Source organism: Grammomys surdaster, unplaced genomic scaffold (assembly GCF_004785775.1).
Source record: "Grammomys surdaster isolate TR1022 unplaced genomic scaffold, NIH_TR_1.0 98, whole genome shotgun sequence".
NCBI classification, from domain to species: domain Eukaryota; kingdom Metazoa; phylum Chordata; class Mammalia; order Rodentia; family Muridae; genus Grammomys; species Grammomys surdaster.
The window spans coordinates 4,973,635-4,990,521 of NW_021604577.1; the positions used below are offsets into that span (position 1 = coordinate 4,973,635).

A 16,887-nucleotide genomic window follows, 5' to 3' on the forward strand; every position below is an offset into this window, starting at 1 on the left:
TCTATCTATCTATCTATCTATCTATCTATCTATCTATCTATCTATCTTAGTATCTATCTTTGCTTGCTAGTTTTATGTCAACTTGACACAAAAGTTATCGTCATCTGAGTAAAGAGAACCTCAGTTGAAAATTTCCTTCCATAAGGTTGGACTGTAGGCATTTTTCTTAATGACATGGGAGGTCCAAGGCCATTGTGGGTGGTGTCATCCTTGGGCTGGTGGTCCTGGGTTCTATAAAAAAGCAGGGGAATAAGCCACGAGGAGCAAGCCAGTATGCAGCACTCTGCCATGGCTTCTGTATCAGCTCCTGCCTCCAGGTTCCTACCCTGATTGAGTTCATGTCCTGACTTTCTTCAATTATGAACAATAATGTGGAAGCTTAAGCCAAATAAACCCTTTCCTCTCAAAGTCACTTTGGTCATAGTGTTTTATAACTAGGACACCTATGCACCTATACATAAACATTCTTTAAAATACATTAAAAATAGACAGGGGCCTTCAAGATTTATAATATACTTAAGTAACTTAACAACCATAATATGTTGATAATACAATTTTTAAACTCTAGAAAACTCATTATGACCTCTTTGGTATGATTTTTGAATTATAAGAATTGAAGCTTGAGGCCCCGAGTTCAATCACTGGGACTCACATAGTGAAAAAAGAACTGACTCTTACAAATTGTCTGCTGACTTCCACATACTCACTGTGGCACATGCTTCCCCTTCCAAAGACATGCTCACACACAAAATAAGCAACGTAATTTAAAATTTTATTTTTAGAAAGTAGGTAATAGAAACTATATTGATAGTTTGAAAGATTTAAAAAATTCTATTATCAGTATATAATGATTGTTTAATAGCTTAAAATTGTGCATACAATAATACTTAATAAAAAGTCAACAATATTAATTTTTGAGTTGGCATTATAGATATCTAGTTAAATACACTAAAACCAGCTTTGTTTTAAAATGTTCTTTCCTACAGAGATAAATCATTAGAACATCCAGTTGAGATAATGAGGGTCACTTCTCAAACACTGTGGACGATCAGATCATGTTACCTCTCAGAAGAACTGAACGCATCTCGAGAAACAGATGATGATCTTGTGTTCCCAACACTGCCAGTATGAGATCGCCTTCCTTTTGCTGATGGTGTGTCTAGTGGTATCTCTCCCAAACCCTATAATTAAACACAAAGTCAATGGGAGACATCTTAAAACTAGCAGTGGAATAGCTTACAAATTGACTTTTCAAAGCAGCTCTGATAAAACACAGTCACAATTCTATGGAGCCTGGAGAGAGAGCTCAGTGGGTAGGTGAAAGGTCTTGCTGTGCATGCCTGATGGCCAGACTTTTCTCCCCGAAACCCATTCAAAAGCTGAGTTGAGGGGAGAACTAATTCTACAAAGTTGTTCTCTAACCTCCACATGCTCACCATAATATTCTCACTACACACACACACACACACACACACACACACACAAAATTAAACATTTTTCTATTTATTGTACTTGAAATGACTCACAAATACAATCAACTTCATTTTAGTCATTTCTTTGCATGGCTATTTTAGTAAGTTCTATATGAGCAAGTTTTCTATGAAACAGTCAATATTAATAGGCAGAAAAATTAGTCTAAAATGCTTGTTACTATATATATTTGTATGTCCCTTTATAATTGAGTCCTTAGCCCAAGGTCATTTAAAAAGTGACATGAAGTTACAATATAAAAATTGTATATTAAGCACATTAAGATGTATTTTTTTACATTTTACTACTATGCTCATTTTATAAAAATAAACATTGTAGTTACAGAAATGAACTGTACTGACTATTATGAGGTTTGAATTTTAATCCGAGTCTTACAGTTCTAACATAACAAACAATAGCCTACCAAATACGTTTTTTTTCCTAGCTTGGAGATTTAAAAAAAAAAAGATTTTATTTATTTATTTTATATATATGACAAGTACACTGTAGCTGTCTTCAGACACACCAGAAGAGGGCATCAGATTCCATTATAGATGGTTGTGAGCCACCATGTAGTTGCTGAGACTTGAACTCAGGACCTCTGGAAGAGCAGTCAATGCTCTTAACTGCTGAGCTATCAATCCAGCTAAGGTTTTCTTCAAACAATGTCCTAACATCATTATTTTCACTATTATTTTATGTGTTTTTCTATCTGTATGTCTGTGCACCACATGTTTGCATGGTCCGGAAGAAGATGTCCAAAAGAAGACACTGGTCCTGTGGAATTCAAGTTAGAGACAGTTGTAAGCCACCACGTAAGTGCTGGGAACTGAACGTGGGTCCTCTTGAAGAGTAGCCTGTGCTCTTAACCACTGAGGCCTCTCTCCGGCCTCATCATTTAAATCTTAATAAGCAATGGACATTTGCTCTTTAGGGCCAAGTGTACATATATCTACTTAGAGTTGCAGTGTAGCCCTATTTCAAAATAGGGAACATAAGAATAATCTAAAAAAACCAAATGTTTAATTGTTTATATTCTTTATCTTTAAGGAAAAATAAACCTTGTATTTATTTTTACTTATTTATTTCTTAATCTATTACTTTATTTATTTGGAGGTTTTTTGTTTTGTTTTTGTTTTTTGTTTGTTTGTTTGTTTTTGAGACTAGGTATTATGTTGCCAAGGCTAAGCCAGCACTCAATATGCAGCTGAGGATACCCCTCTGATTTTCTTGCCTCTGCCTCTCAAACGCTGTGAACACCTGGCTTATAAGCTTTGTTTTAAAAATTGTTTTACATTACAAACTTTATTTACATACCTTTTGCCGTAAATTTTTAACGGATTCTTTAATATATGGCAAATCTTTGGATGGGATATACTTTTCAAGTAGTTTTTCAAAGTTAGGATGACCCATCATGAGGAAAAGCATCTTTCGACCATAATACCTATGGATTTGTAAGAAATACATATATTAACAAATTCAGTTTCTGTCCCTGATATACTTTTCCCAATGGATAGGGGCTATGGACAGAAAGACTGCTAACCCCTTAGGTAGATAAATCTCTGAGTGTCCTTGAGACAACAGCAGCCCCTTGCTCTCACATCTGTTCCCTTTTAAAGGCACTGCAGCTTAAATCTTTCAGTCATAAGTCAGAAGGGAAGTACAAAGTTTGGCAATTCTTGATTTTTGTGTGTGTGTGTGTGTGTGTGTGTGTGTGTGTGTGTGTGTATGCATAGCAGTCCATATTTAAGCCTGCATTCTGCAGAATTGAGAGCTAAGGGAAGTGTATCATCTCTATCTTAGCATCCTCCTGAAAGGACCTTGCTGCTCTTCACCAGCCAAAAGGCCTTTGTTTGTTAACCTTCTCTACTTCCTGTCTTTCTGACTCCTCTCTCTCCTTTCCTAACACAAACTTACCTGGATGCCACTCTTCAAAATTCTATTCTCTGTTATTTAAGATACAAATTTTAAAAATGAACCCACTGTTAGGTGACACAGTTAAGGTTACTATGCTACTAAAACAGCGGGATAGTCTTCAAGCTAGAATTATGTTACATAAAACTAAGCCAAACCCTCTTACGGTAAAGAAGCCAGATGTCAATCTAATAGTGGAACATCAGGCATCAAAGAGGTGCATACTGGAGACATCTCGGGACAGAGATCTTAGTACCACAGTATTACTCCTAAAGAAGGACTGGTGCTTAGACAAGTCACAGTTACACACACTTGTGCTGACAAGTGTCAATACAGGAAACTATAAGACTCAAAAGACAAGTTCTTGTGAGAACAGAATGATCTCAGGACAGTCTGACAACCAGATTTCCTCAGTAATAAAACTGAAGAAAAGCACATGACAGCAGAGATCAGGAACTTTCCCCACAAATAGAATAAGGTCTATAACTATTCAGGTAAGTATACCTACCCAACTGTAACTTCAAGAACAATTCAACCTGTTAGCCTAGACTATTAAGACAAAAACAGGTCTGCCATAATGCTCAGAAATATGGGAAAGGCTAAAACAAATAAGAAATCGAACAACTGACCTAAAAACCTGATCACTGGTAAAACCCACAGACTAACTGTAAGCATTTTATACTGTCCCAACTGCAGAGAACACAGGCTCTGCAGCGCAGCCCTTTCCTAGTCTATAAGGCTCTACGTTAACCCCGGCACAAAATGGAAAAACAGAACAAAAAGGGGTGGGGCTAGTAAAAGATAAGGACACATAGCATATAGCCACTAGGAATTCTTTCTTTCTTACTAGTCAATGATTTCATGCTCTTGAACTCTTGTTTTGTTTTGAAGCAGAGCCTTGCTAAACAGCCCAGCTATCCTTGAGCTTGAGATCATTCTGCCTGCTTCAGCTTCCTGAGTTTTAAAATTACAGTATTACTATGCCTGGCTCTCTTGGATTTTTCTAAATGTTTTTGTATGTTTTGTTTTTTCAACACAAGGTTTCTCTGTGTAGCCCCAGATGTCCTGGAACTCACTCTGAAGACCATGCTGGCCTCATATTCAGAGATCCACCTGGTTTTACCTTCTGAATGCTGGGATCAAAGGCATGCACCACCACCACTGGGCTTATGGAACTTTTTAAATGGTTTCCCTAAGCTTTCTTACTCAAATTCCTGAAATTTGTATGAAATATCCCTTGTGGATGGGCTTCATATAATCAGACTGTCCTTAGAACTAGAAAGCTTTCTGTGGGTACTGATGGAACAAGAGGTAAGAGAGATTCTACAATGGGGGAATTCAAGTGGTTTACTTTACAGGACCTCTAGAAACAGCCGAATTCTGCCATCAACTTTATTTTAACCATATGGAACACTAAGCAGGGGACTCAGTGGGGCCATGCTAGACTTCTCCAGTAAAGAACTGAATAACTGAAGTAGCCTGACACTGCTACATTTGTGCTGATTTCTTACATAACAATAGAAAGTGCATTTACTCTCAAAATTAGCTTTTGGTAATAAGGGATCCTACAAGATTAACTCTAGACATATGAGTAACAGACATCACTATCTTACAAGGTCAAAACATTTTAGATTCTTTAACTTTCTTGAACAAAGAATGCTCTTTCCATTTTTAAATTAGTGTAAAAAAAACCAAAAAAACAAAAAGAGCAACAATAAAATTCAAAAAAAAAAAACAAATTAAAAGAACTCCAAAACAAAAGAAAAAACAAACAAAAAAACCCAGGGTCTCTTTATATAGTCCTGGCTGACCTGGAATTCACTGTGTAGACTAGGCTGATCACCCATAGATTCATTTGCTCTGCACACCGAGTGCCGGGATTAAAGGCATGCATCACCACTTCCTAAACCTATGCATTTTCCCCATGCTTAGACTGCTTACCATGTCCATCCTTCCTAAACTTACAAAACTGATCAACAAAGACTAAACAAATAACTTACTAAAGGGCAATAGTGATATAGGAAAGGAACTTACCCCTAGGTTTCTGACTAAATAAAAATTTTCTGCTGATGTTGGAAAACTATTCTTGTGTACTGTGTATGAAGCAGTTATCTTCATCATATTTTGTAAACATCTTCTTCTAATTAAAGTGACTAACCTCAGGTAATTGGTTTAATAAAGAGCTGACAGCCTATAGCTAGGCAGGAGAGACTAGGTAGAACACCCAGGGAAAGAGTCAGACTTGGAGGAAGTTGGATGTAAGAAACTGAGGAGAGGTTAAGGAGCCACATGGGAGAACACAGATTAAAATAAACAGGTTAATTTAAGTTTAGGGCTAGTTGGGAACAAGCCTAAGCGAAGGCCTAAAGCATTCTTATTAATAAAAGGTCTGTCATTATTTGTGAGCTGGTGCCTCAGAGACAGTCTGGCGGTATGCCACCACTCTAGGTATTATGCTATAAATACTCTTGCCTTCTTTAGCTGATTGTTATTAACCTTCCTAGACTGGTTCAAGTAACAGTCGTCAGAAATTTATATAATATTGTAAGTATAAATACATTATTTTCTGTTGCTAATATGTTGTTAAACATTATTCCTATATTTGACATGTGTACTTCTTTCTCTGATTTTTATCTAATTGCTTTAAGCACCTAATTTTTCCCAAAATTTATGTGACTTTTGCCCACAATAAAGTTCTGCCTCTTTCTTGCTCATTCTAGTCTTGTGTCCTTCAATGATGTAAAGTCTTACTAAGAACTATGAAATGACATCTGTAAATTTGAAAAATTCACTATGTGTTTGTTCAGTATCACTTACAAATTGGTAAATAAACTATCCCCAGTATCTATCATTTTTCCATTCAGAAGAATGTTTATTTCTTTTCAAAAATCTCCACCTTCTAAAGCCTTATTTCTAAATTTTCAGTGTGTGTAAAGGCACTGGCCTTCAAGCCTGGTGACTTGAATTCAACCCCAAGAACCCACGTGGTAGAGGGAGACTTAGCAAACTGCTCTGACTTTCATGTGCACACCATGACATGTGTATTCCATGGCACACTTGTGTTCCCCTGCCCTCACACACAAAATGAGTAAGTGTATATTTTTAATTATGAAAAAGAAAAGACTTAGAAAATATTACCAGTTATTCACCTGGTTTCTTGTGAACTGTCTTGAGCAAACTTAGCAGCAGCAGGCAACAAACGATCCGCCATATCCTTTGTTCCAGATGAAATCCGCTCTGGTTCCATACATTCTACTACATCTGCCAAGTGCTGGGCAGTGCATCTTCTTACTGCAATGTGCAGATGGCTACAAGAAAACATGCAAGGATATGTAAGCTGAGGCATGAACTATTTTCCAAGAGTATACTAATGTTCAACAAATTTAATTTGTTAAAAATTTAACAACTCACTAATATTCCTAAAAGATTAAAATGACAAAGGTTTCATATTATCTGTCACCAAGAAGATACATCAAAAATGTCGATATTTTTTGTATTTATTAAGACTTGCTTTACTGTCTATTTTGTGATCAATTTTAGAGGTTCTATGGTATGCTGTAAAAAACCAGGTATTCCAGAGCTGTGAGATGGCACATTCTGCAGACAGCTATTAAATTCTGTGTTATAGTGTGTGTGGGGTGTGACTGTAGAAGCACACACGTCAGTGTGCACGTGTGGAGGGAGGGTCTGGGACAGCAGCCAGGGTTGGCAGCAGAGGCCATTACCTGCTGAGCTAGCTCATCTTCTACTCAAGTTTAGCACTCAGGTTTCTTTGTTGATTATTAGTTTCGCTGACCTATTAAAAGACTTGATAAGAAAATAAAGACACACACTAGTACTGCATCAAGACCTTTCTGATCTTTCATTCTGTTTAGTGTGTCTTTGATGAAGTTAGGAGTCTCAACATTAAGTACATTTGTAATGACTGTAACTTCTTGATAAACTGTTCCCTTCATGAATATGTATTATCATTATCTCTTCTGACAAGCTGTGGTTTGAACTCTACTTCATTAGGTGTCAACATGGGTACATTTGTTTATACTTCAAAGGCTGACATCCATGTTCTGACTCTCAGTTGGTATCTCTTCCAGTGAGGTGTGCTTCCTATAAACAAATTTGGAATTTAATCTCATCAGCTGGTCTGCAACTTGTACTTTTATTATTTATTTTGAGGCATGTTTCCACTACATAGCTCTGTTTAGTCAGGAGCTTGTTAGGCAGGCCAGGCTAATTTCTAACTCAGATGTCTACCTGCCTTCTGCCATCTGAGGGCTAAGATGAAAGCATGCAGCAGCACACCCAAATGACCTGTGTCTGTTAATGGTGCCTCTCTCTAGTTATAGATATTATGGAAAGGCAGGTACTTGGCAGTTTTGTTAACTGGTTCTGGTGGGGTGGATTAGTGCTAGTTCTTCTCTTTTCCCTATTCATATTAGGGCTTGTTTACTGTGCCAGGAATGGAGGGTTTTCTCATGTTCATCTCTTCTCTCATGAGATGTATTCTTTCCTGTGCTCACATGACTGACTTTCTTCTTGATTGTACAGTACTCCTTGAGTGTTTTCCTCAGGGCTAGCTTGGTGATCATGAATTGCCTGTTTGTGCATTATGTTGAAAGATCCTCATTTCTCCATCAGAGTTAAAAGATAGCTTTATCATATGTCTTGGTTGGCAGCTATTTACTTTTATGGCTTAAACTATAGCCATGTTTTCTGGGTCTTGAGCTGTGAGACATGTGATGTTATTTTCAGGTGCCTGTCTTTATACGTTAGCTGTAAGGGTTTTTGTTGTTGTTGTTGAAGTCATTTTTAAAAGTGTGTATGTACATCTGAGTACATGTGTGTGAATATGTATGCTATTGAAGGAGTGTGGAGGTCAGAGGACAACTCGAGGGAATTGTTTGCATCTTGCAGCATGTACGTACTGAGGACCAACCAAAAGTCATCAAGCATGCTGGCAGGCAGCTTTGCCAGCTGAGCCCTCTTACCAGACCCTTCATCATAGCTTTTAATAGTGTTTCTCCGCTTTGCATTTTTGACAATATTTTTATTAGCATCATTAATTAATATATAATAACGGGATTCATTATGCCTTTTTACATCTTGACTATGATTTGCCATGAAAAGGTTCTTTTCTGGTCAAGTCTATTTGAAGTTATAAATGCCTTTATGATTAGAGTTCCATTTCCATGCCAGCCTCAGAGACAGCTTCTAGCCTATTATCTTACCTAAAGTCCCAATGCTCTCAGAACTGAAGAACATGACTGACAATAGTTAAGCTTTACTTAGTTTCAGATCTTTGAACATATGTGATATTATTAGAAAAACAATATTATGGTTCTTTTTATGCTTAACACAGGATTGTTATCATTTAGAAAGTATCTGTGCAAAATTTGCTTTTATCCTCACTATCCACAGAAGCACAATTTAATCTGTAGTTTGAGGGTATTTCCAGATGACTTTGAACATTACCTCTGTCCTCCATTGATGAGAGAAGTGACTGCCCGTGCAGGAGTTACATTATTAACCATAGCTTTCAATGCCTTGTCAACGTCTTCCCTTATGAATGTATTCGATTCTCCAGACTTGTGCAACAAAGCTCTTACTGCAGTATCTAGTTCTTGATCCATGCTCTTTTTCAGGTATGTAAAAAGGTCACCTAAGCACACCACAGCAGCCCGGGACACTCCAGAGCGTAAATTTTTCACCTAAAAAAACAATTATGAAACAGAATTTTTCACATGTTAGAAACTCAGCAATATCACTCTGTAATTCGTCTTTAGCATTTAAACTAAAGTCATCCTGAAACTTACTATGTAGACAATGCTGCCCTTAAACTCACAGAGATCAGCCTGTATTTGCCTCCTCACTGCTGGGATTAAGGCATGCACCAATATGCCTGGTCATGATTATGTATTGTTATATATCCTAAAAAATCAACATCAAATATCTTTTCAAATATTACAAATTAAGTATTCTCTACTTTATATATAAGTACATTCAAATCAGGAAATGTAGAGTTGTCTAAACAATGTGAAAATCAAGTTAAGTGTAATTAATCAGACAATCCTCAATTTATCACAAAGCATTACCTCTTGAACTACTGCAAAGGTTGTTTCATGCAATTTTGTGTTCAACAGGTCGGAATGAAAAGCAGCCAAGCATCGGACAAAATTCAGTCCCTCCATCTTCTTCTCCCTGTGGACATAGAAATGACAAAATCATTTGAAACAGGATTTAGTTAGAACAGAATCTCCAATGTCTTTTTTTTTTCTTGCTTTCTTTTCTATTATTTTTCTTCCTCCTCCTCCTCTTCCTCCTGTTCCTCCTGTTCCTCCTCCTCCTCCTCTTCCTCTTCTTCTTCCTCCTCCTCCCCCTCCTCCCCCTCTTCCTCCTCTTCCTCCTCCTCCTCTTCTTCTCTTTTTTTGGCAATGAGGAAATTATTTTCTTATTTCTTAGCTTATTATTTAGTAATCCCCAAAATAATCTCTCTATAAAATTTTAACAATAAAATCCACCATAACAGTCAAGCTAAGTTATTATTTTTCTCAGTAAAAGTGGCATCTTCTTTCTGGAGACTAGGAGACAAATAAGAAATCAAGCTAAGAAAAGCAGTAAGAGGAAAAGGAAGACAAAGCTACTTGTGAGCTCCCTGGTAAGAAAATGACTCAGAGCAGTGAAAATGAACATAGTGATTTCTATTTATTTATTTATTTATTTATTTGTTTGTTTGTTTGTTTATTTATTGGTTTTTCGAGACAGGGTTTCTCTGTGTAGCCCTGGTTGTCCTGGAACTCACTCTGTAGACCAGGCTGGCCTCAAACTCAGAAATCCGCCTGCCTCTGCCTCCCAAGTGCTGGGATTAAAGGCGTGTGCCACCACCGCCCGGCGAACATAGTGATTTCTATAGTTTGTATTTTTGTCTTTCATTTTCAGACTTAAGGGGTCTGATGAAGGGTAGACGCTAATAAAGGAGGTTGGGACTCAGCTGTTATTTAGGCGTAACATCATAGTTGATGATTTTCATTTCTATGTATAAAGAATGTGAAGTATGAAACAAGTTTAGTTGGTAATACTGCTGGTGTCCACCATGTGTGCACTATGTGTGAGTATGGGCACATACCATGGCATGTATATGGAGGTCAAAGGACAGCCGTTGGGAGTTGGTTCTCTCTACCATGGCTTCTTAGATCCAACTCAGGCTGTCAGGCTTACAATGCTAGCGATTTTACCTGCTGAGCCATCTCACTAGCCTAATTTTGTTGTTGTTTATTGTTGTTGTGGTGGTGGTCTTATTCTAGTCCTGCCTGGCATGTGTATATGTATTATTTGTGTGTACACACATGTGGATATGAGTGGAAAAGCAAGAGATCAAAACTGGGTATCTTCATCAATTACTCTCTAGGTATCCAAACAGGGTACATAGACACTTGACACCGGAGCTTGCCAGTTCAGTTACGTAGCTGCCGTTTGGACCAGGAGCCTCATGTATCTCATGACTTCTGAGCACTGGAATTGTGGTGGGCATTTATGTAAATGCGTGAGGATTCAAATTCTGATTCTCATTTTTGCAGGGCAGGTATTTTATCCACGGTATTTTATAGATTTCCTCAATCTATATTTTCAGTGCTTTTATTACTTTTTATATTGCCTTCAGATTTATCACTCTTTTCTTCTACCATGTCTAGTCATCAGTTAATTCCATTCAGTATATCTGTCATCTCAAAAAGTAAAATTTTCATCTGTACATAATATATCTGTGTTTTTAAAAATATTTTAAGTCTTCGGCTTCACATATGGACTACAGTTATAATAGTTATGTTTGCAAAATTTATTATGTGTCATTTTCATATTAATTAAAATTGTTTGTTTTATATCTTCTTAGACCTCTATTTTCCTTCTGTTTTTGTCAAGCTTTACATCCCCAAGGCTCAGGGAGCAGTATAGAAGAGGGAGCAAGAAAAACAAAACAAAACAAAACAAAAACTATGAGCCAGAGGATCAAGAAGTCTGCTGAGCAATTGTGCCTGCCAGGAACGTCAGCAGCTATCCCCAGAGAGTCTCACTGATCTGACTACCTAAGCATGAGCTGAAGACAGATAAGAACAACAACAAGAACAGAAATGTTAGGCCTCAGGCTCCCCATGTGTCTAGACACCAGCTCCAGCTGAACTCTGCTCACCCTCCTTCACGTACATGACTTGTCTCCCTGCGCTTTCTCACTATGCTCTCTCTTGCTCTCTCCACTCTTCCACTTCCCAAGCCCTGGCTATGTCCAGTCTGCTTTCCTTTCTGCCCTGGGCTCTTTCAGATGCTCCTGGATCTTTACTCTCTCTTACCAACAATAAGAACCTTCCCCAAATAGAGTGGTCCTGTCAGTAGTTTCTTTACTGTGGTCCCTTGCAAACACTAAGGTGGATGAGCCTAAGGTGGATGGAGAGAAGTTCACGGAGTCCAGAAGAGGGTGTCAGATCCTGTGGAGCTGTAGGTACAGATGACTGAGCCACAACATGGATACTGGGAATCATAATCAGGTCCTCTGCAATGGCAACACGTGTTCTAAATCACTGAGCCACCTCTCCAGCCTTAGACAGTTGTAAATTCATATATTCTATTGTCTTCTTGCTTGTGGGTTTGCGGTGGTGGGGAAAGACAAGGTATTATATAGCCCATGCTGGCTCAAACTCACTATGCAGTAGAGTCTGGCTCCCTGCTGCCACTTCTCAGGCGCTCTGATTGTAAGTGTACAGTATCTCAAGCTATCTAATATACAACAGCAGAGTTGAGAGCTCACAACAGAGATATCTGCCATCTAAAATATATACTCTCTGGTGATTTACAGAAGATAGTTGCCAAGGAAAGACTACCCCTGATATATAAAATGAATGTAGCTTGGAGAACACCAGAGGACTGAATTGCACAGTACTCCTAAAACAGAATAAAAGAATCAGAAAGCACTACAGTAAGAAAAAAACCCAACAGGCAGACCTTTCTAAGGCAAAGTGAATTTACCAAGACAACAAAAAAATATAGAGTAGATTTAACAAAATAGTGACTATAGTGTTAGTGATGTGAGTCCTAACTGAAAGACAATTAAAGGAGGTTAAGAAGTAGACAGGAGGTAAAACTGTAGAGACGAAGACTCACTTTTTTTTTTTTAGAACATTTAGTTTAAAGGGGAGGAGGTAGAAATGGGCAATGCGTACAGTATAGTAAGATTTTAAAATAGAAGACATACATTATAACACTATTTTTTTTTTAGTACTGGGGCTCAATCTAAGGGCTCAGGGCATGTGTGTGACCAGTGAGTAAGACCCCGAGCTCAACGGCACAGTTTGATGTTGATGCACAGAGTCTGGCAGAGGAGGACTGAAGATGAGGTTTACAACTGGACTGTAAGCTATTTGAGGGGATCCAGGAGAATATGAGGAAAAAAAATGCTACCAGATGCTCCAGCTGAAACCCTGCCAAGTATTTACAGAATTTGGGATCCCCTCAAACCCTCCAAGACAGGGTTTCTCTGTCTTGACTTGTCCCAGCTGTTCTAGAACTCACTCTTAGACCAGGCTGGCCGGAAACTCAGAGATCCACATGCTTCTGCCTCCTGAGTGCTGGGATTAAAATCCTGATGCTGTAGTTGTTTCTAAAATTGCTTGTTATACGTTAAATTTCAAGTTAATTATGAGATGTATAGTCCAATACCAAAGGTTTTACATAACATAATGAAGCGGAACTATGCCCTTATGACATAGAAGTTAAAACATAATTGCTAATACATCTGGGCCAGAGGTAGCTACATTAATATATTCAAAAGGCTCAGATGCCTAAGAACTAAAATAATCTTCAGTGACACTATGAAGAATATTAGGAAGGGTTGCTAGCTTACCAATCCTCATCAGCTAAAAGCCGTAAGGCTTCTGTAAGTGCTATTTCTGGTTTGGAAAATGGCCGTAGTTCTAATGAATCCATTATCTCTGGACTGTAAGTGACAGAAGACATTCTTTCTTTATATTGTGGGATGACTCCAGGAGATGGTTCATCTAAAACAAAACATTAAGTAAGTCAAGAATAAACCTTTACATAAAGGATACAAGCACATTTAACTATATGTGTTCTATGAGTATTTTCTCATATAACATAAGCATAAGTTTATTATTAAACAGACAAAAACTTTGCAGTAAGTATAAATCACATGTATTTAAAAGTGTATCTTTTTGTTTTGTTTTGTTTTTTTGAGACAGGGTTTCTCTGTGTAGCCCTGGCTGTCCTGGAACTCACTCTGTAGACTAGGCTGGCCTCGAACTCAGAAATCCGCCTGCCTCTGCCTCCCAAGTGCTGGGATTATAAAGGCATGCATCACCACTGCCTGGCAAAGTGTATCTTTTATATTAATTTTCCATACAAAATAATAGCTGTATAAAGTATAGATCCAAGTTACAAGAAAATGCTGAAATATACCAATTAGAATATTTGAGAAAGCAAGACTATTTGACGAACTAAAACTGAGAGAGCCACTGAGTTGCAATAACAACATATAGAGATTAGTACACATTCAAATTATTAACATATTCAGTGTAATAAAAATGTTTCTAACCCTGAACTACAAGCTGACCTAGGGTTTTTGTTGTTACTGTTTTGGGTTTGATTATTTTAGGAGCTATTACAAATCTTGAAACCAATCATGGTTGATCAATTATTTATTCTACATAGTGAACTTATTAAAGCATCCCTTCACAGAAAGAGTTTCCACTTTCTCTTCAATGACTCTGAGGCTACACCATGCATGTGCACCACACTGTGACTGTGAGCAGCCTTCTTCAGACGGTCTATTCCAGCTTCTGTACCCCTTCCAGAACAGAGCCATCTCCTGGTGGTGGTGATTTTTGGTCTTAGGATTTGCTCTTAGGAGTCTGTCACTTTTGACAGATACATGCTTAGAGCACAGAAGCTGTTTGACTGAGGCTGAGATAGCTAAAAAACTATAGCTTTAAGAACAAAAGGAGAGGAGTAGACAGCAGGAAATAGTCAAACTCAGGACTAAAATCAACCAAGTAGAAACAAAGAAAACAATACAAAGAATCAACAAAATCAGGAGCTGGTTCTTTGAGAAAATCAACAAGATAGATAAACCCTTAGCCAGACAAACCAGAGGGTACAGAGACAGTATCCAAACTAAAAAAATCAGAACTGAAAAGGGAGACATAACAGCAGAAATTGAGGAAATTAAAAATATCATCAAATCCTACTACAAAAGCTTATACTCAAGAAAACTGGAAAATCTAGATGAAATGGATGATTTTCTAGACAGATACCAGGTACCAAAGTTAAATCAGGATCAGATAAACCATGTAAACAGTCCCATAACCCCCACGGAAATAGAAGCAGTCATTAAAAGTCTCCCAACCAAAAAAAAAAAAAGCCCAGGATCAGATGGTTTTAGTATAGAATTCTATCAGACTTTCAAAAAAGACCTAACACCAATACACCTCAAACTATTTTACAAAATAGAAACAGAAGGAACATGACTTAATTCATTCTATGAAACCATAGTTAACACTGATACCTAAAGCACACAAGGATCCAACAAAAAAAGAGAACTTCAGACCAATTTCGCTTATGAGTATTGATGAAAAAATACTCAATACAATTCCCACAAACCTAATCCAAGAACACATCAAAAACATCATTCACCACGATCATCTCAGGGATCCAGGGTTGGTTCAATATATGAAAATACATTAATGTCATCTACTATATAACAAACTAAAGGAAAAAAATCACAGGCATCTCCTAGGATGCTGAAAAAGCATTTGGCAAAATACAACACCCCTTCATATTAAAAATATTGGAGAGATTAAGAATTCAAGGCCCCTATCTAAATATAATAAAAGCAATATACAGCAAGCAAACCAACAGTTAGTATCAAATTAAATGGAGAGATACTTGAAGCAATCTTACTAAAATCAGGAACAGGACAAGGCTACCCACTCTCCTGATATCTATCTATTCAATATAGTACTCAAAGTTCTAGCTAGAGTAATAAGACAACAAAAGGAGAGCAAGGGGATACAAAATAGGCAAAGAAGAAGTCAAGGTATCACTATTTGCAGATGATATGATAATACAGATAATCGACCCGAAAACTTCAACCAGAGAAGTCCTACAGCTGATAAACAACTCCAGCAAAGTGGCTGGATATAAAATTAACTCAAATAGATCAGTAGCCTTACATTATATGAATGATACATGGGCTGAGTAATAAATTAGGGAAAGAACATCCTTCACAATAGTCACAAAAAATATCTTGGTGTGACTCTAACCAAACAAGTGAAAGATCTGTACCACAAGAACTTCAAGTCTGTCAAGAAAAAAATAAAGAGGACCTCAGAAAATGGAGAGCTATCCCAAGCTCATGGATTGGTAGAATTAGCATGGTGAAAATGGCCATCCAATCAAACACAATCTACAGATTCAACGCAATCCCCATCAAAATTCCAATACAATTCTTCAAAGACATGGAAAGAACAATTTTTGACCTCTCTGGCATGGGGGGGGGGTGGTGGTAGAAGAGGGCGGGGTGAAGATTTCCTAAACAAAACTCCAGTGGGCCAGGCTCTAAGATTAAGAATTGATAAATGGAACCTCATGAAACTGAAAAGCTTATATACAGCAAAGGATATAGTCAATAAGACAAATCAGCAAATTGGGAAAAAAATCTTTACTAACCCCACATCCAATAGAGGGTTAATATCCAAAATATATAAAGAACTCAAGGAGCTAGCCTCCAAAAAACCAAACAACCCAATCAAACAATGGGATATAGAACTAAACTGAGGATTCACAACAGAGGAATCATGAACGGCCAAGAAGCACTTAAAGTATGGGGAGGTCTGGGGGGTGAGGATGAGGACATCCTTTTGGAGACGCAGTTTGGGGGGAAAGGAGGAATGGGAGGGGAACAGTTGGAGGGCGGACTAGAAGGGGGATAATGACTGGATTGTAAAAAAATATTAAAGAATAATAATAAAAAAAGGGAAAAATAAGCCGGGCAGTGGTGGTGCACGCCTTTAATCCCAGCACTTGGGAGCCAGAGGCAGGCGGATTTCTGAGTTCGAGGCCAGCCTGGTCTACAGAGTGAGTTCCAGGACAGCCAGGGCTAGGTACACAGAGAAACCCTGTTTTGAAAAACCATAACAAAAAAAAAAGAAAAAAGGGGAAAAATAGAACAAAAGGAATCAATGTGGTCTAATTTCTAAAAACTGTGTGTATATATACTTATTTTACTATACATCTATTAATTTAAAAATAAAGAACATTGATCTCTATAGAGACAACTATAATACAGATTTTTTTCTATTGACACATAATATTTTTATTAATTTATTCTTTTGACAACTTTACACATGTATGTAAAATATTGTGATATCACAATTCATCCACCCTCTCTTCTCTCCCTACCCACATTCTATCAATATAGAATTAATGACTATTATAAATCTGAAGTCC

General features: G+C 37.6%; 1 protein-coding gene across 3 annotated transcripts in view; it reads right to left on the reverse strand.

Moving 5' to 3' along the window:
* The window catches only part of Togaram1 (TOG array regulator of axonemal microtubules 1), a 61,870-nt gene that overhangs the window by 8,627 nt on the left and 36,356 nt on the right, over positions 1 to 16,887 (reverse strand). For 2 of the 3 annotated variants that reach the window (XM_028782443.1, XM_028782435.1), the window contains 6 exons: positions 13,268 to 13,421; positions 9,474 to 9,579; positions 8,854 to 9,089; positions 6,534 to 6,692; positions 2,788 to 2,914; positions 1,063 to 1,181 (listed from right to left, as the gene is read on the reverse strand). In XM_028782443.1, coding sequence (XP_028638276.1) covers positions 1,063 to 1,181; positions 2,788 to 2,914; positions 6,534 to 6,692; positions 8,854 to 9,089; positions 9,474 to 9,579; positions 13,268 to 13,421 — 901 coding nt within the window. Of the gene's footprint in view, positions 1 to 1,062; positions 1,182 to 2,787; positions 2,915 to 6,522; positions 6,693 to 8,853; positions 9,090 to 9,473; positions 9,580 to 13,267; positions 13,422 to 16,887 lie in introns of those variants that run through there. The other variant, XM_028782450.1, reaches the window with a different exon arrangement.